This window comes from Equus przewalskii, chromosome 2 (assembly GCF_037783145.1).
Source record: "Equus przewalskii isolate Varuska chromosome 2, EquPr2, whole genome shotgun sequence".
Lineage (NCBI taxonomy): Eukaryota > Metazoa > Chordata > Mammalia > Perissodactyla > Equidae > Equus > Equus przewalskii.
Genome location: NC_091832.1, coordinates 24,783,216 through 24,802,269, shown reverse-complemented (window position 1 = coordinate 24,802,269; position 19,054 = coordinate 24,783,216). Strand labels below are relative to the sequence as shown.

The 19,054-nt window shown below is 59.2% G+C and overlaps 1 protein-coding gene across 20 annotated transcripts in view; it reads right to left on the bottom strand.

The window, feature by feature from the left end:
• Positions 1-3,649: 3,649 nt before the first annotated feature.
• ADGRB2 (adhesion G protein-coupled receptor B2) overlaps positions 3,650-19,054 on the bottom strand; it is a 36,599-nt gene continuing 21,194 nt past the window's right edge. For 8 of the 20 annotated variants that reach the window (XM_070595826.1, XM_070595874.1, XM_070595869.1 and 5 more), the window contains 24 exons: positions 18,588-18,752; positions 18,338-18,505; positions 18,162-18,263; positions 17,896-18,002; positions 16,919-17,113; positions 16,688-16,756; positions 16,502-16,610; positions 15,855-16,188; positions 15,395-15,500; positions 15,158-15,201; positions 14,786-14,912; positions 14,245-14,348; positions 14,043-14,145; positions 13,159-13,309; positions 12,908-12,977; positions 12,427-12,493; positions 12,196-12,281; positions 9,583-9,754; positions 9,168-9,263; positions 8,786-8,825; positions 7,501-8,120; positions 5,095-5,130; positions 4,690-4,788; positions 3,650-4,137 (listed from right to left, as the gene is read on the bottom strand). In XM_070595826.1, coding sequence (XP_070451927.1) covers positions 3,952-4,137; positions 4,690-4,788; positions 5,095-5,130; positions 7,501-8,120; positions 8,786-8,825; positions 9,168-9,263; positions 9,583-9,754; positions 12,196-12,281; positions 12,427-12,493; positions 12,908-12,977; positions 13,159-13,309; positions 14,043-14,145; positions 14,245-14,348; positions 14,786-14,912; positions 15,158-15,201; positions 15,395-15,500; positions 15,855-16,188; positions 16,502-16,610; positions 16,688-16,756; positions 16,919-17,113; positions 17,896-18,002; positions 18,162-18,263; positions 18,338-18,505; positions 18,588-18,752 — 3,356 coding nt within the window. In that variant the 3' untranslated portion in view covers positions 3,650-3,951. Of the gene's footprint in view, positions 4,138-4,689; positions 4,789-5,094; positions 5,131-7,500; positions 8,121-8,785; positions 8,826-9,167; positions 9,264-9,582; positions 9,755-11,805; positions 11,905-12,195; positions 12,282-12,426; positions 12,494-12,907; positions 12,978-13,158; positions 13,310-14,042; positions 14,146-14,244; positions 14,349-14,785; positions 14,913-15,157; positions 15,202-15,394; positions 15,501-15,854; positions 16,189-16,501; positions 16,611-16,687; positions 16,757-16,918; positions 17,114-17,895; positions 18,003-18,161; positions 18,264-18,337; positions 18,506-18,587; positions 18,753-19,054 lie in introns of all 20 variants that reach the window. The other 12 variants (XM_070595914.1, XM_070595814.1, XM_070595847.1 and 9 more) reach the window with 3 other exon arrangements.

Sequence of the window (19,054 nt, the reverse complement as noted above, 5' to 3'; positions counted from 1 at the left end):
GCGTGCTGGCACTGTGCTGGGAACCTTCCCTGTATCAGCTCCTTGAACCCTCACCACGACCCAGTGAGGCGGGTAGTACTCAAACCTCCTTTTCACAGAGGACACTGAATTGACTTGCCCAAGGCCACTGCCTTTGTTCTGTTTAGAACTGGGCTGTCCAAAATGGTAGCCACTAGCCGCACGTGGTTACTGAGCGCTCAGAATGTAGCCAAACTGGACTGAGATGTGCTGCACATGTAAAACACACACTAGATTTCAAAGACTTAGTAGGCAAAAAGAATATAAAGTATCTCATTGGTAATTTTCTTTATTAATTATGTGTTGAAATGATGTTGATACATTGGGTTAAATATATCATTAAAATAAATTTCACCTTTTTTTTTTTACTTTTTAAAAATGGCTATTAGAAAATTTAAAGTTACATATGTAGTTTGCATTACTTTTTTTATTGGATATTCCCCAGGGTCTGTCTTATGAAGGTAGGGCTGGTCTGCTCACCCATGACTTGGGAGGTGGCAGGTCCTTTCAGCACCCTGGACAGCACCCAGGGCTGGCTTCCCACTTGGGGTCCTAGGACAGTGCTGGAGCTCAGGATGGATTAACTGGGGGAGGGGTAGATGTCACCTGCACAATGCTCCCCACAGATAACCTCAAGTCATGTTCTGGGTACCGAGTGAAGAAGGCTTGGTAAGGATTATCATTCTCCCCATTTTGCAGATGAGGAAACCAATGAGAATTGTGCATTCCATCTGTTCACTCAGTAAAGACCCACTGATGCCTGCTCCACGTGGTGCCCTTGGCTGAGCACACAAACCCGAACCAGGTCGACGTAGATGATAGTAATTCTGTGTGAGCAGTGAGACAGCAAAAGTGTGGGCCAGCACTGTGGGAGCCGAGTGCTGACTGCTGAGGCACGGAGTTTACGGACAGCTTCCTAGAGGGACTACTTGAGCTGGGTCTGAAGGGGAGTTTGCCAGTGTAAACGGGAAAGAGTTCCAGGCAGAAGGGACAGCATGTGCATAGGCAGGGAGGTGAGCAAGATGGGCCAGGAAAGGTAGGCAAGAGTCACAGCATCAGGGCCTTGCATTCTAGGCTAATTCTAGCATCTTTGGCAGGCTTCTGAGCAGGGCAGTGGCCTGGACAGATCTGCATTTTGGGGAAATCACACCTGGGGGCCAGGTGGACTAAGGACTAGAAACTGGAGGCAGAGAGAATAAGGAGGACAATGAGGTGAGAAATTCAAGTCCAGGAAAGAAACGACAGGTTGGTAGATATTAGCCCAAATGGAGGGGCTGTCAGGCCTACAGAGAAGGAAACCCACATCAGACAAGGTCCAGCGGCCTGTCCAGGGTCACACGGCAAGTCAGTGCCTGGGGAGTGGGGACTGAGTGGCAGAGGGGAGCACAGCCCTCAACCCAGGAAAGCTCTGCCCTGACCACGAGTCTCAAAGCCCTTGGGAGCCTCTGCTGCAGCTACGGTTGCTGTCTGAGCAGAATCAACAGGGTGATTCTAAATTTCCTCCTCAGACTGGATGCAAAGCAGGAAACTACAAGAAGGGAGGGGCATGCACATCGCAGCTCAGCCCCAGAGGGATTCTATGGTGGCCAGTGGAGCCCAGAACTGGGAAGGAAGGAGACAGGAACACAGCAAAGGACTAAGAAGGCTTTAGGTGGTGGCTCGGGGAAAGGCCTGGCTCAGGATGTGGGTAGGGTCTGCTGGCACAAGGTGGGCCAGGGGCTTTGTTTGTGCCCACCACAGGGCCCTACCCCCTTCCTTGGGGGTTTTCTGATTGCAATTTAAGAGAAAGTTTCTTTCCCTCTGGAGGCAAAGTTGAGTGACGGGAGCTGGAAGAAGGAAGCCTGGTGGGCCCAGGGCGGTGAGGAAGCTTGCCTAAAAGAATGAAGCTAACACAGAGCAGCAGGAAGGGATGGAACATCTGACAGCACTCTGACCCTGGGTCCCTTCACCCAAGGCCAGCCACTCATGCCCACCACTGTCCTTGCTGCAGCTGGAAACTCCTGAATGGACAAAGTTCAGGATTCTGCTACTCCTGGCCAAAAGTCCCAAAATAATCACTTACAAGCTGTGAGAGTTTACGAAAGTCATGTCCCCTCTCTGAGCCTTGATTTCCTCATCTGTAAAATGGGGCAGTCACAATACCTACCTTGAAGACTCAGATGAAGTGGTGCCTGAGTGAGTGCTTTGTACACAGAAGTGCTGGGGCTGCCCGAGGGGAGGAGGGCCGAGGTGATGAGCAATCACAGGAGTGCAGGGGCCTGGAAAAGCCCAGGGCCGGGGCCACAGGCCTGAGGATTCTCCCCCCTCCTCTGACCAGGCCCACAGCAGGCAGGATTCAGAGACTGAGGGAGCCTGCACTGCCAGGGCCACCAGTCCTCCAGCCCCTCCAGGAGGCCATTAGCTGTGACCCCCCCACCCCACCCCAGAAGCCAGTCCCTCTTTCTTCTCCCCGATCCCGACTTCTACAGCACCTAACCCCTCCCTCTGATGTGTTGGCCACCCCTGGTGACTGACAGCTCTCCAAGGGCCTGCATCTGTGTCTGAGTTCCTGGGGAGGGGCCCGGACACCAAATGACCAGGCCAGCAGTTGCACACCTGTGGCCCCTGCTCCCGATGCTGCCTGATCACAGAAGAGCCACGACACACACTACAAGGTGTCTCTGCATGCTGATCCTACGCCCCCTTTTCCTGGGTGCCAAGGAACTGAGCAAGAGGCCATCTACTCAGGTGTGTAAAGAAATCACCCCAGCAATGAGTCTCCCACCCTTGCCCTCTGGCACCAAGCCAGCCTGGCCTCTCCACCCCACACCCACCCTCAGCCCTGGCACTCAAGGCTCCACCACAACCCAGCTCCCCGCCGCTCCCCTGAAGCCATGAAGGTCAGGTCCCAGGAAGCTGAGCTCAAGCTTCCTGTCCTACCAGGGGGAGAGTGATAAAGGTGAAGGGTGGGGGGCTCTACCATCTACCAAGCCTGTGCTTGAAGTCCCAGCCCTGCCTCTGACTGTGGCCTTGAGCAAGTCACTCCCCATCTCTGGCCTCATTTTCCTATCCACAAAATAGGCAACCTAAAACCTTCCTGCAATGTTGTGTGAGGGGTCAGGGGTCGTGTGTGTGAAGCTCCTAGCACAGAGCATGGCATGAGACTGAGTGCCAAGCGGTAACAGCCAATACTTAAGGAGCTTCTTCTGTGCCAGGCACTTGCTATGCGCTTTACACGTATTAGTTTGTGTCATCCTCATAACCCAATTACCATCCCCATTTCACAGATGGAGAAACTGAGGTCACTAGGCTCTGCCTTGGCTCCAGCCCAAGAAGTCTAGCCTCTGGGCCCTAGTGAATAGCTGCCACGACCATCATAGCCACTGGGGAAGGTCCCCTCCAAGGGGTCCCACCCCACATTCCCGATCTGCTTACCCAGGCCCTACAGAGGAAGCGGTGTGTCCAAGGTCACCCAGGGAATCAGGGGCAAGATGGGGTCAGAGCCCAGGTGCCCCCTCCCAGTCAGGGCTGGCCTGACCCCATCACATAATTTGATGAGACCAAGTGAGGTGAACCAAGGAGATGGAGGAACAAAGTTGGGGTCCCAGGGCTGGGCCCTCATCTAGGGGAAGTAAACAGCTCAGCAGCAAAATCCACAGAGTGAAGTTTATTCCCACAAAGTTTCCCTCCCCCCTCCCCAGCCCGGGACAGGGACAGACAGTCTGGGGCAAAGATGGGGCTCCAGTGGCTGAGGGACCTGTGAGAAACAGGGAAGGGCCCTGGCCCCCTAGACCACACCATGTCTGGCTCCCCCAGCCCAGCTGAGTCCACTGCGCCTCCCTGCCCAGCCCTCGGGAGAGGGGAGGGGGCGCTGGCTCCTGGGTAGTTCCAAAGTGGAGTGTGAAAATAGAGAGATATATATATTTATACGCAGTGGGCAGTCCGGCATGGCACTCACACCTCTGTCTGGAAGTCGCCATCAGGCGGTTCCGTGGGCTCCCAGGCTGTTGCTCGGTGCAGGGCCAGCCGTTCTCGGGGTTTGGGGGGCAGCGAGCCCAACGTCATAGACTTGAAGGTGCTCCAGCTCTGATGTCGCCGTGGTTGGGACAAGCCAGGACGCTCCCCTGGGCTGGGCTTCTCCTGTTGGGGGAGTGGAAAGGGTCCGTGGAAATGGGCCAGTACATTCTCACCCATTGCAATGGAGACAAAGTGAGGAGGCCCAGAGAGGACCAGTGATGCTCAAAGCTACTGAGCAATCAGATGTCAAAGCAGGGTTCAAATCCAGAGCCACCTGGCTCCAGAGCTGGGTTCCTGACCCCTGTGCTCAGAGTGGCCCCCTGGAACCATGTCTTCTGCCTGCCCCACCTCCTCAAGATCCTAGGGAAGCCCCTGTCAATGCTCCCTGTCCCCACACAGCCCCAGAACTGTCGCTTATGCCATGGGTAGGCCCTTGGTGAGGCGAGCCGAGGTTGACCAGGCAGGGAGGCAGGAAATGAGTCCCTCAGAGTCCACCTCACCCCTCCCCCAGCCCAGGGGGACTTAGGCCGGACACGCTCCATTTGGCTGCCCACTTAAGGACACACTCCACCACTTCTCTCTCTGCAATGGGGGCCATGGGTCAGGGTCCAATCCCAGGGGCTGCTATGCCAGGTCGGGTCCTCAGCTTCGGGCAGCCACGAGAGGGGCCCTCACCTTGGCCGTGGACTGGCTGCGGTAGCGGTCGAAAGTGTGAAATTTCTGGTTGAGCTCGTGGTAGAGTTCCGAGTGCCGTTTCCGGGTGTGCATCACCTTCTGGGAGCCACAGGCTGTCAGAGGTGGTGCTCCCCCCGCCCCGCCCAGGGCACTCAGTGTCCTGGGTCCCCACATCCCTGCCTGCAGCTGGGCCCCTAGGACAAGGCCTGGCTCTCTCCCACCCTAGAGCTATGGGCTTGGGCAGAGAGGGGCTGTTGGGGAGATCCCACCAAAACCACAGGCTTAGGGTCTTGGGATTGGGTTCTGCAATAGGGCGTGGGCTAATTTTAGAAGTAGGCCCTCCAGGGACAGATACCACAGACAGATGCCCGCCCCTCAACACACACACCCACACACAGCACTTACCTCAAAGTCCAGGTCCGAATACCGTAACTTCTTTCGCTGGGAAGGAGCACCAAGGAGGCAGAGAAGGAGAAAGCTTTTTACCACATGCATGGGCTTTAGGGACAAGAAATCTGGTACCCCAGAGTCTGCCTGCTGCACCATCCCCCCAGCCCAGGCCAAGGAGTTAGGAATCCTTCAAGGGTAGCCCTTGGGGTTGTGGGAACCAGGGCTGAGGCGCCGAGGCACCGCCCGGCCACAGGGCTGCAGCTCCGGCCCCTGGCCCACACTCCCTGCTGCCCCTGTGATGCACACACATGCCCCAACCTGCAGGCAGATGCTCACCAGGAGCGTGCACGTGCGTGCGCGCACACACACACACATGGCACACGTGCAGATGCACGATCACAAACAGGCCAAGGGTCACAGTACAGACTTCCAATGTGGCAGGGACACGATTCCCACATGGGATCACAGAGCAGACGCTCGTTCCTCTGTATCGGGATTCCACCCCTCTGTCCTGCCCTGTCTTGCCCCTTTCTCTCTACCAACCACAGGCTCCCCTCTCCCTGGAACCCTCCACTTGTCCTGCAAACATGAGGACTCAGGTTTTCAGTCCTTCCTTGGACCCACCTTCCTCCTTTCCCTGCCAAACCAGGCCCTGCCTCCCTGACCTCCTCGCCCCCCTCACACCTCTCCAGGCCTTCACTGCCCAAGACCCCCTTCAAGGTCCCAACAGCCTCCAATCTCGGCAGCGTCCAGTGCGGCTCAAAGAGGAGGCCTGGGAGTGCTCATGAGACCAAGGCCAACTTTCCCAGGTTACACTGGGGAAAGTGAGGTCCAGGGAGGGGAAGGGACTTGCCCCAAGGCCCTCAGGGATGGCACTAAGACACTATCTAGATCTCCGAAGTCCCAGGCCCCACAGACATGCTCACCACCACTGGCCTTCAGGACACCATTCTCTCGGTCCCCCACCTCTCCCTTTTGCTGCCACCCACCCTGGCTTCCCCAAGTAGGCCCTCCACACTCTGCCCTGGATCTTCTCCTGCCCTTGACCCTGCACGTGTGTGTCGTCTCCATTCTCAGCCACATCTTGCCTTCTGGAGGGAGCAAGACATCTCTCCCTGTCCCCTGCTGCCCACAGGCAGTGGACACACAGCTGTGCCCAATGGAAAAAACTCAGAGTTCCCCGCCCCAAACCCGTTCCTCCGCCTCCGCCCCATCACAGTTGCCCACACCAGAATTCTGGACGTCATCCTTGACCCCTCAAGATGCTGTGACATTTATGGCTACCTCCCACACAGGGAGCCCATGCTGACCCCTCCTCAGTGGCCCAACCACGGGCAGGTGTCCACAGAACGAAACCTGCCATGACGCTGTGTGCACCCTCCCCACTGCTGGTGTCGAGTGTTCTGTCTTTGTTACGCCTTCCTGTTTCTGCCATCTGCAGCAGGAGCAGGCACCAACTGTTCAAGAAACATTTTGGGAGAAAAACTAAACTTGCGAACCCTCTAGCTGCTAACTTAATTTCCTTTGTGTGGAGGATGGGGAGCAGGTTTCTGAGGCAGAACATGAGCAACCAACTGTGTCAGCTGTGACTCCTGCCCTTTTCCTTATCCACATCCCCCTCATCCCTCCAAGTAGAATTCTAGAATGTTCTAGAGTTCCACAGTGGGCCACTACCACCTGCTTGTTGCCAGTGACTCCCTGCAGGGAGCAGGCCTGAGAAGGCCAGAGGGAAGGTGGGGCATCTGCAGAAAACCCACAGAGAAGGACAGAGAGGGGCTTCCATTTTCTCAGGAAGAGAGGGTCCATTACCACAGGCCTACGGGCAGTGCCTGAGGCTGATTTCAGGGATGATAGCAGCAATTCCCAGGTATCTAGCACTTTCCATCTGTTCCATAGAGATAAATGTTTTTTATCACTCAATTAGTCCTCACGACAAGTCTACACGAGGCTGCTATCTTATCCCCACTTTGCAAATGAGGAAACTGAGGCTCAGAGAGGTTATCCTCAAGATCTCCCTGCTGATCAGCAGCACTCAGCTCTGAACTGGCTCTCAGCCCAGATTACATCTCTTCTCTAACAACACAGCACTGGGCCTGAGCCACAGGCCTCTTAAAGGAAGACCCATGCTAACCAGGCACCCCAAAGCAGGCACTAGGCAAGTGTGAATGCCTCGAGAAGTCCACCCTCAGTGCACAAAGGCCAAGCCCACTTGAGGAGTTCAGAGAAACCCGGATTCCCTTGGAGCCGCTGTGAGCACACACGGAGGCAGAAACGCACAGCACACACACTCCCGGGAACTTTGTACAAAGCTGCTGCTCTGGGGAGGTTGCCAGCTGCCCCTTCCTGGCTGCTGCCTGCGACTCAGTCTCAGGCACATGGGGCAGGCCTCCCAGCCCCACCCCATGCCCTACAGGCCCTCACCTCCAGGGAGCCCAGCTTCATGGTGGAGCCAGGCACGGTGCGGGGCATGGTCCGGCTACGCTCCCCTGGCTCGGGTACTTGGCGGGCGCTGGGCGTCGGCGGCGGTGGTTGGAAGGTCATCCCATAGGGGTTCTGTAGAGACCCATAGGCAGGGCCCAGCCCCAGGCCCGAGTGGTCCACAGACAGGAAGCTGGGGTAGCCTTCGGTGTGGGTCAGTGTCTTGGCAGCCCGCCGCGGGGTGCCCTCAGGCCGGGCCCTCTGGGGATCCTCGCCACCTCCGCCTCCACTGCCAGGCTGCAGGCTCAGAGTCCGCCGGGGCAACACCATGTAGTCCCCCTCAGAGCCAGGCTCGGCTGGCCGCAGCCATGTGAGGTCCAGCTGCCGCAGGCCACCCTCCCCACACATGTACACGGGGTTGGCCTCCTGGGGAGGCGGCGGCTCCCCCAGCCCTGGTGAGGCTCCCATGGGCACCAGGATATTCCCAGGCAGTGGTGAGAAGCTGAGGCCGCCCTCGGGACCCACGAGGCAGGACTTGGGCTCCTCGTCCTCGTCCAGGGACAGGCGGGACAGTGTACCCGTGATGGTGGACGGGTTGCAAGTGTTGACCTCCTTGAACAGAACTGGGGGCAGGAGTGGGAGGGAGGTAAGTCCTGGGGAGGAGGAGCCCCCAGATGCCCTTGCCTGGGCTGGGCAGGTACCAAGCCCCTGAGCTTGGACAGAGGAGGAATCTGGGTCCTGAAGAGACAGCTGGGTGGCTGGCACTCTCTCACACTTCAGGGGTTAAGACAACGACTAACCCAGAGGCCACGGCAAGGCAGGGGAAGGCCCAGCTCCCACAGTGCCCTGGTGCAGGTCCTAACCTCTGAGCCCAGAGCCCCAAGGCTGTCTAAAGGGCCTTGCTCCTCCCCCCTCCCTGGGCAGCTCCTCCCCAGGAGACAGACCTGGAAAGAGATTCTAGTAAGAATCACAGAAATCTAACAGACGCTATGTGCCAAGCAGCCTGGTCAGCACTTGCTGTCCCCTAATTCACTCAAGGCTCCCACCCACCCTAGGAGGTCAGATTTCTCTCCTTTACACATGTGTTAACTGAGGCTCAGAGAGGTAAGCTGTTCACCCAAAGTCACACAGTAAACGGCGTTCACAGCCTTGAATCCAACTCAGGGCTGTCTGGCTCGAAGCTAATCCTATGGCCAGACCCCTCCCAGGGCCTCCCATCATGGGGCTGGGCGCCCTCCCTTCTTGCCCATCTCTGGGGCCCTTCTCAGCTCTGCCTCAGCACACTCACCTGTCTGACAAGCCAGATCCACATCCTTTTCAAAGTCTGACTATAGGCAGAGAGGGAGAGAGCAGATGGGCAGAGAGAGATCAATGTATCAGGGTGGGGGGCTCAGGCCTCTCCCTACCCACCCAGAGGCGCTGCCCATAGCACACTGCCCAATGGGGTGCAGAGAGGCCCCAGACGAGGTCTACTCCAGCCCCAGCTATAGGTGGAGAAACTGCATGGGGAAGGACTTGCCCAGTGCCACCAGCCGTCAGTGGCTGAGCCTGAATCAAACCCAGTCTCTGTTCCCTCCCTGCCATGGATGGGGTAGGTGAGGGGTCTGGGGCAGGGGGACGGCAGGGGTGCCCAGAACCCACCTGTGCCCTGCCTAGGCCTGCTCACTCACCAGGATCTGCAGCTGCCCGTTCTTACACGAGTCGGGCGAGTCTTCACTCTCATCGGCCCGGCACACGCCCATCTGGCACTTAACCACGTCCTGGACCTGGGGGCAGCGGGGGCCTGCTGGGCCTGAGGCCACCACAGGGCCCCTGGCCACAGCTGGCTGTGCCCCCCACCCCAGGCACCCAGGAAGGTGTGGAAGAAAAGAAGCGCATCCAGCCTAGGGGAAGGTCAGAGGGGAGAAGGAGCCCCAAGAGGCCAGGAGGCCGAGGCCAAGGCTGCCCCAGGCCAACAGCTTCCATATCAAGGGCTGCCCAGCTCGGGGTCTGGTCGGGGCCTCATCCTCCCATTTGCACGGTGGGGAGAAGCGAGAGGACTGGCATGGTGAGGGGCAGGCAGCGGCGGGAGAGGCGCAGCCCCACCTCTCGGCGCAGAAAGCAGTGCACAGCGGTGATGACAAAGCCCTGCGCAGAGTTGAAGACAGCGAAGAGGGCCTGGAAGAGGACGGAGCGGCGGTCGGTCATGGCCAGGACAGCAGACATCCAGGTGAGCGCCAGCAGGGGCAGCACCACGCAGGAGCTCCAGAGCGAGGCCCTGAGGACAGCAGCAGAGGGTCCATCAGAGTGACACTCCAGAGGTCAGGGCGGGCTGAGCCCAGGCCTGTACTCAGCCTGGGCCCTTAAGCTCCCCAAGACTGGCAGGGCCCCAAACTCTAAGACCTCAGTAATGTCCCCAAGCAGAGAGGGGCTGAGGAGCCGAGACAGAGAAACAGAACAGAGACAGAAAGCAGAGAACTGTGGGGCCAGAGCAGGGACCAGGGGAGATGGGAGGGACAGATGCACTGACACAGTAGGACTGAGACAGAGGCAGCATCAGGGGACAGAGACGGAGAAGATGGAAGAGGAGAGGAGGAGGGAGACAGAGGCAGATGCTGTGAGTTTCAGCCTCAATTTGCACAGAATCACAGGCCTGGGCCTCATCCCCAGAGACTGTGGGAGAGGAGGAAAGGAAGAAGATGAAGAGAGACGACAGATATAGTGAGAGAGAGCCTGAGATGGGCAGAGTCACCCAGAAAGATTAAACAGGCAGAGCACAACTCTGGGGAGAAGATGGGGGCCAGGGGGTGCAGCACAGGCTCTCCCTTCAGTTTCCCAAGGAGGGAGCACCGGGCTCCCAGCGGCTGCTCAGAGCCCTGGACAAAAAGATCACAGCTGGGGCTGGCTGTAAGAGCTGGGATCAGGGCCTAAGCCACACCCCACACCACCACCACCACGACAGGTGACAGCAGAGGACAGAAGGAGATAGGCCCTGCATCCAGGCCCCAGTGCCAGCCTGCCCCCACTGGCTACAGCCTACCAGGGCACGGCAGGGCAGTCTTGCCCTACTGGGCCAGGTGCCACACCCAGCCCACTCTGCCTCATGAACGCCCCTGGTGGGAGAGCCAGGCAGCGTGGGGCACAGCTCTGGACAAGGCAGAGACATGGGCAGGGGGCCAAGACCTGTTCTAGCAAGAGCAGTTCAGGGCTGTTCAGCCTGGCGAGGGGCGGGCCGACTGTTCTCCACAGCCGCCGGGGGCAGAGCCAAGACTAAAGACAGGGCTAATCACAGTCATATGAGCGACTATTGATTAACCACAATTCTCTGCCAGGCCCTACACTGAACACTTGATGTACATTAGTTCACACTGTGATCAAAACAACTCCAATAAACAGGCATGGGGATTATTATCCCAATTTACAGATGAGGAAACTGGAGTGCGCCCAGCTGGGCAGGGAGAGAGAAAGCCGGGATGCTAAGCCAGCTTGGCCACCTCCAAAGCCCACCCTTTTAACTGCTGGTTCTGAGAGACCGGGTCAGAGAGGCAGATGGCAGCCCAAGTGAGGAGCTTCCACCACGCCAAGCTTCCCAGAGATGCTGCCAGCTGCCTCCAGAGGCACTGAGCTCTCGGATCTTGGAGGTGTGCAAGATAAACCTGGACCCCACTGGTCAAGGAGGCTCAGATGGATCTCTGGCCCTGGGGGGGAGGTTGGGCCCGAGGCCCTTGTGGATTCATTCATTCCACTCTTGCACGGCTGGGGTTTTAAGACTCTCAGCTGCCAGGAGGGTCTCAGTGAACCAAGTCTCTACCTCCAAGATTGTCTGTCCCCCTATTGATTGTGAGATTCGCTGCCTCTGAATTTTTAAGTCTCGAATTCTATGACAGATGATAAGACTCTGTGATTCACTCATTCTAACATTCTTAGCTTCTGATTATCTTATTCTAAGATTCTATCCTTCTAATTCTAAGGTTCTATGGACTCAAAAATTCTAAGAGCCTAAGATTCTACGAGCCTTTGTAGGGTGGGGGGTGTAAGGAGGGGTCTGCGGCTGTGCCTGGATAAAACATAAGCTGGGAGTGGGGGCAGGGGTGGGGAGCAAGGGATGGGCACAGGAACCCAGCATTTTCTGGGAGACACAGACATTCACTCCCTGTCATCCTTTGCCACCTCGACGCTGAGCCCTTCAGAGTGTGTGGCAGCTGGCAAGGCAGGGCAAGCTTTCCAGGGCACTGGGCTGATGTCCCTCCTCCCCCAACCATGGGCACTGCCCCCCATTCTTTTGCCCCCGCCCGCCCGCCCCCCCTCTTCCCCGGGGGCACAACTAACATGGCGTTCCTGGCCGAGGCTGAGCTGAGCAGGGGGCTGGGGACCGCTCCACACGCTGAGCAGGGGAGGAGCAGGCTGGCCCAGGGGCACCGCTCCGACCTCGGGGGCGGCACAGACACGGGAGAAGGGGGGAAACACATGGGAAGTGGGAGGAGATGGGGCAACGTGAGCCCCGAGTGGGATGGGAGGGGGAGGGCAGACGAGAGAGAGAGGTGGGTTAGGGCGGGTGAGGGGCTGCAGCTGAGCACTCCGGGTGCCCACCTTGCCTGCACCCTTGATGCGCCAAGGTCAGGGAGCCCCGGTCACGCCGTCAAGCCCTGAGACTCCGAGAGTGGCCACGGCCCTCCCTACACCATTTCCCTCAAGGCGAAGTCGCAGAGACCCCCTTACCCGGCCCTCTGCTTCTTGGACTTGTCTGAGATGCCATCACGCGCCATGAGCTTGTTGAAGACGATGATTCCGATGAGCATATTCACCTGGGGGCCCGGTGGAGCGGGGTGGGGGAGACAGGATCACCAGTTGCCCTCCTGGCAGGGAAACCCCCAGGCAGGAGCTGTGATACAGGGAGGAGGTAGAGCCCCTGGGGCCACGCCCCTCCCCAGACGCTGAAGGGGCACATACCAGGACAATGACGGCCGCAGGGCCTACAAAGGCGTAGAGCAGGCCACCCTCCAGGGAGAGCCAGCAGCTGGGGTAGGGGGCAAAGAGGGGGCGTCAGATACCAGCAGGTTCGCTCCCCACCCTCAAACACCACCCCTCAGTGCCCCCTGGGCTGCCAGGCCCACATCAACAGACAGGGTTAGAGTGAGCCACTGGGTCTTGCTGAGCCTCAGTTTCCCCTCTAATAAAGGCCCAGGCCCTGAGGCTACCATGAGGAGAATACAAGGCTGATTGATCCCTGAGCTAAATGGTTCTCAGAGATTCTCTGATCCCAACACATCCTTCTATGTCAGGGAAACCGAGGCTCAGAGACGGAGAAGAATTTGTCCAAAGTCCCAAAGCAGATGTGGGCTAGAATTGCAGCCTAAGAAGGCCTGATGCCCAGTCTGGTAACCTAACAGGTCCACTAACTCCCAGTGCCCACCATGGGAGGCCCACGTACTAGCTAGATGTACCATATCCTTTGGTGCGGGTAAAGCCCACAGACACGGCCACCACCAGGGCAGGCAGACCTGGAAGAGTGGGAGGAGCCACAGTGAGACGGTTGCCAGGCCTCAGGGTCCTCTCATCCTCCCAGACCCCCAGCCCGGATGCGCCTGTGCCCAGAGAGCCAGGCCAGGGCCAGAGCTGAACCTCTCCTGCTGCCCCTGCCCCCAAGGCCCAGGGACAGAGGCCAGCAGGGGCCCTGCTCACCCCAGCCCAGGCAGAGGAAGCGCTTGCGAACGAGGCGGGTGCGCATCCGCCCGATGACAGCCAGGTAGGACTGCCAGGCCTCAGTGAGCACCCAGCAGAAGGAGGAGAGGAAGAAGAAGTGCAGGAAGGCGGCTGTCATGGTGCACACACCCTGCAGGGAGAGGGAAGGGGAGGGAGTGGCCCTGAGCAGCCGCCAGGGCAGGAGGCGCCAGGCGTCCCACGCCTGCCACTGGGCGCTGCCATGGCCGCCCACCCGAGCTCCACCCACCACAGAGCCCTGCCAGGCACCCCCGCCTTCCTGCACCCACACACAGCACGACACAGGCCCGGTGACACGCAAGCAGCACTCGGCATCCGGGAGGCGGGTGGGCAGGCCACCCACGCATAGATGGGGCTGGCAGGGAGGGGGGCAGACAGGAGCACCTACCACGTCACAGCCACGCAGGCCCCACGCCTGGCACTCATGGTGCTGGCATGGGCAGACAAGGCCGAGGGGGCATGAGGGACAGCCAGCATAGGTCATTCACAGGCAGGTGACACAAGAGGCCTTGCTCAGGCTCCCACATGCCCGCAGACATGAGGCGGCCCAGGCTCCACAAATGCCACCCACCCAACACACATGCACACAGGTTCGTGTACACGTCCACAGATGTACACAGACGTTCGTCACTGGAATACACACACACCCCTTCTCCAACGCCCTCACGGATGCTCACACACACTATTTCCCACACACACACCCTCACTCAACACACGGCTCAACTGTATACAAACATCTGTCACTAAGTTACATACACACAAACACACACCGCCACCTGCAAACACTCTCCGCCCCGCCCCCCTCACCTCGCTCACACCCTGCACCCCCGTGAGCCTGCACCTGCCTTGCTCAGCACCCGCGACTGGCCCACAAGGATCAGGATGTTGGAGGCCAAGATGGACAGGCAGAAGTTCAGCAAGATGATGGAGCGTTCAGACTTTATGAACCTGCGAGGGCACGGTGGGCAGAGACAGAGGAGCCAGCTGCCCCACCCAACCTGGGGCTGCCGGCCACCTCCCGCCCCGCCCTGCCTGTGTCCCACCTACCTCCAGAAGGCGGCGTAGATGGCAAGGAGGGTGAGCAGTGCCATGCAGGACACAGCACAGCCGATCACGAGGGGGACCGAGGGGGAGCCTGCCAGCTCCAGGGTCTTGGGGAGACGAGCAGAGGGAGAGGGCAGCTGCAGGGGTGACCTTATCCTCCCCACTCCCTGTCTAGTACAAACTGGCATCTGCACCTTTGTCATACCCACGCACAGAAGGGGACTCACCGCTGTATTCACATGTGCACAGAGCAGACCCAGTCACACACGTGGACACATATTTATGCTCAGTCACCCCCTCTTCCACACACAAGCTGACACATGTGTGTGTCCATGCACGCAAACGCCCACCACCACACACCCCAGGTACGTGTCATCACTGTGACCACCATCCCGGGGACAGCCTTCCATGCACAATCCCACAAGTGTACCTGCTCAGGTGCAGAAGCGGGATCACCCAGGTCCCTGCCAAGACTGTCAGAGATGGCCACCAGCAACCCAGGAGCCCCCTCCCCTGCCTGACCCAGGCTTTTCCTCCCACTCACCAGGTCCTTGGGTGGCTGGGCCAGTACGGCAAAGGTGGACAGGTGCTGGCACTGGCAGCGGGTGTGGGCTGCCTGGGTCTCCAGGGTCTGGCAGCTCTCGGTGTCCCAGTCCCCTGAGCTGGCATCTCTTGGGTGACGGGAGAAGTGGAGTGAGCCCCAGGCCAGCTGTACTGGCCACTGCCCAAGGACAAGTGAGATCCAGGGCAAGGCCACGTCTAAGAGGCAGGCAGTTGGGAGACCCAGGATGTGCTCTTGATCCCTTAGGCCCAGGATGGCACCAAGGAACCCTCTGACCTCACGGGCAGGAGGTCCCCTCCTGAGGAGAAGTCCTGGGGCAGCCCCCTCCCCACACAGAGCCCCGGCCCAACTCACGCTCTGGAGTAGTCCCAGCTGGCGCAGTGGGGATCTGTGGTGCCCTGGGGAGCAGAAGACATGAGCGCAGTGTGGGCTGGGGAGCTCACCAGCCCTGACCACCACCAGCCTGCCACGGCAGGCCCCACACAGGTCAGAGGTTCAGCCTGCTATGGGACAGACCACCTCCCCATCAGACAGGCCTTTGGCCACTCACGTTAGGGTATACCTGGGGTCCCTGTCTGGGCCCCCACTCACGTTGATGATGTAGGAGAGCTCCACTGTGATGAGAGGCTCAGCTGGTGGCTGGGTGGGGGGCCGCACAGTCACTGTCATTACCCTGGATGTGACAGCTAGCGGGGGCCTGAGGGACAGGCACTGAGGTTGGCTCCTGCCTGCAGGTGCCCAGACCCAGGGAGGATTTCCGAAAGTACTTTGGATGGGGGGCAGCGGGCAACCAGAGAGCCAAGGCCCAAAGCAAGGCCTAGAGCTCGGTGGGGTCTAGAGCTCAGTTCAACACTCCCTGGACCCCCCTTGAAGCCTCTGGGAGCTGCATGGTCATCTTTGAGAGGACCAGTGTCCAGAACCAGGCGAGGGCTGCCCAAGGCTGCAGGAGGCCACAGATGGCTCTCTCTGTGGCCAACACAGGCTCAGCTCCTTTCCTCACCTGGGCCTCCTGGACCCTCAGCAGCCCGATCCACCCCTCCCAGGGACTCACCTGGGGGGCGGCAGGATGAGGCCGAGGGTGCGGTAGAGCACAGCACCGATCACAAAGTAGGAGGAGGACTCCTCGGGGTCTGCCGGGAGGAGGCGCTGGTGGGAGTAGCCTGGACCAGGGGGCACCGTTCCCGGGCCCCTCCCCCTGCCAGGGCTGCCTGCTGCTGCCCCAGATGCAGCTGGCTTCCCTGGGGAGGAGAGGCTGAGCACCTCCTTGGGCAGGAAGAGGCGGTCCTCAGAGTGCCGCACCCAGTCCTTCATGCCCCGGCGGCCCCGCATGGGGAACGTGATGTCGCTGGACACAGCGGAGACGGGCTCTCTCTGGATGCTGATCACTGCAGGGGAGGAAAGGGGGCAGATCGCACCGGAGACAGACAGACAGAGACAGAGGGGACAGACACAGGAGAGGAGACAGACGTGGGGGAGACAGACATCAGGAAGGCAGATGCAGACACGGAGGTCAGTACAAACACAGAGATGGGGGAAGGGAAGAAACACAAAGAGAAAGATACAAATAAGGGGTTAAATGAGGGAAAGACAGGGCCAGAGACAGAGAGAAATAGGAAGAGCCCTCAGAACCATCCCTTCCCAAGGGTGGCCTGGGTTCCACCACATCCTGCACCCCCTCCCTTGCCTGCCTCCTAGTACCCAGGTTGTCTGTGACAATCAGAGAGCTCTGGAAGGCCTTGAGAGCATCGCCCACCAGGTGAATGAAGTCCTCCACAACACGGAGCAGGTGCACGGAGCCAGGGGACACCTGGGGGCAGAGAGTGTGTAAGGGTCCAAGGCGGGGGTGGGTCATAGGGGAAGAAGCCTGGAAGCCCAGGCCCTTACCTGCTGAGCATCATCCCACTTGTCCTTGTTCTCTGCATCCACCATGAAGCTCACTACCTGGAAGAAGCGCTGGGGAAAGAGCAGCAAGTGTCGGGAGGGGCCAGCCCAGAGATGGGAGCTCTCCCGTTACAGCCAACTTGTCACCCCCAGCAGACTCTGCCATGGGGGCTCGGCCTCCCACTTCAGTCTGGGGCTTCAGCCCTCCTTCCTTTTGGTGAGGCAGGGCGGTACCTGCACGTCATCAGCCGAGGGCACATAGGTGGCCCTCTTGAAGGTGTCAGTGACGTTCCTCAGAATGTCCACGGAGAAGAGCAGATCCCCGCTATAGTAGGTGCGCCGGGCCAGCAGCTCCTGCAGGCTGCGCACCACTTGTGACATGCCCTCGCCCGCCAGCATGCGCTGCCCCTTGGCCAGGTGCTCCCGAAGCTGCAGGTGACAGGTGGACTGCTGTCACTGGTATGCAGGAGCTGGGACCAGCCCCTGGCCCGTCCCTCTCCAGTCCACCTATTGCTTGTATCCAGGGGTAGAGGGAGGGGGAAAAAGTCAGATAGAGATGCTTGAAGGGGCCTGAGAAAGAGATCCATAAAGAGAGAATCTCCAAAGATACTTTAAAAAGACTGAAACAGAAATAGCTAGAGAAAGAAGGTGCTCAGATGTACGTATAAAAGATGATAAGCACAGTACAGGGACAGGGTACCTTCCCATCCCAGAGGGGTCATGCACACTCTGGGGTGTGATGCTCACTCTCTCTCTCTCTTTCAAATACAAGCCCCAAATGCAAATACACAGCAAATATCAATTACAGTCAAACATCTACACACAGGCCACATTCACTGACAACATTCTTACCCCATGCCAGGCCCTCGGCTGGGCAGTGGGGACACATAAATAAATTCAACTTTGCCCCTGCCTTCAAGGAGCTCCCAGTCTAACAGAACACAGACATTTTAAGGAGTGCTCCTAACACCTAATGACTAAGCAGCTCAGGGGGCGATAAGGGCATCAGGGCTAAGGGAAAGACACTTGAGAGTTAGGCCCTGAGGTATGAGTAGGAGTTTGCCAGGCAAGGAGAGGCACAGCCAGGCAGAAGTGGGCACAGCGAATATATGCCAAGGCATACGGGCATGAGCAAGAACCAAGCTCCCCCCACCCGCTACCAGTGTCTGGAACAGATCCTACATCACCCCAGCCCAGCAGGGCACACTCACTGATAGATACAGGTAGCGGTACTCATGGGAGATGCAGCGGGCAAAGCTGGGCAGCCCCCAGTATGCCACGCCCTGGGCACTGAGGAGGCAGCGGCGGCTGGCAGACCCTGCAGGGGGACAGGACAGAGGGTTGGGAGTGGGGGCCAAGCTCTCACCCACTTCGCTCCGCACCTCAGGATGGAAGCTCAATGAAGCTGGGGGCCCAGAAGGGGGCAGCAAGGATGGCGGGGGTGGGGGCCTGCAGGGAGAGCCACCCCGCCCCTCACCCGAGGCATTGGGGGGGCACTTGTTGTAGATGATCTCGCCAGCAGCTGCCTTCTTCCACGTCATCAGCATCACGTACTCGTCCCTGCACATCTCATGGAAGGCTGTGGGTACAGCGGAGGCGCTCAGCCAGGCCCACATGCTTGTCCCCCAGCCCCCTGGGTGATGCGGGCAGTACCTGGACACCTCTTCTCACTGCAGGGCTTCACCTCCTCTCCGGTGCCCTCGCAGGGGTAGCCCTGCGCGCCCGTGGCCTGGCACATGCGGAAGCGGCGCTGCCAGCCGGTGTCACACGTCTTGGAGCATAGGCTCCACGCATTCCACGGCCCCCACTTGCCATCTGTGGCTGCAGGAGATGGGGGCATGAGTGGCCCCAGGTGCCCCCAGGGCCAGGGCCGCCACTTGCCGCCCTTGCACCAAGCACTCACCCGGGCACTCAAGGTTGCCACACTCGCGGGTGTCGGTGAGGGCACCCGTACACGTGGCCCAGGCTGGGCCAGCCACACTGCACTTCCGGCTGCGCTGCTGGGTCCCATTGGCACAGGACGTGGAGCATGGGCCCCAGGGACCCCATTCTAGCCACTGGCCTTCCACTGCATGGGGAGACACAAGCAGGGGTGGCCGTTGAGCAAAGGGTGTGAGGACTGGTGGGGGCAGAGCACCACAGGGAGATGGCAGAGCCTGCTGGCATTCAGACTTGAGCCAGGTAGGACCCACTAAAGAGGCGTGAATGAAGGGGGGCTGGAGTGAGCAGGTGGTGCCTGGGCCTGGTCCTGCCTGCCTGTCACCAGCTCCTGGAACACAACCTACCTCCCCACTCAGCACGGATGCACGTGCTCTTTTGGCTAGGGAAAGGGGACCCCAGGGGCACTTTCTGATCTTTGTCCATGCTTAA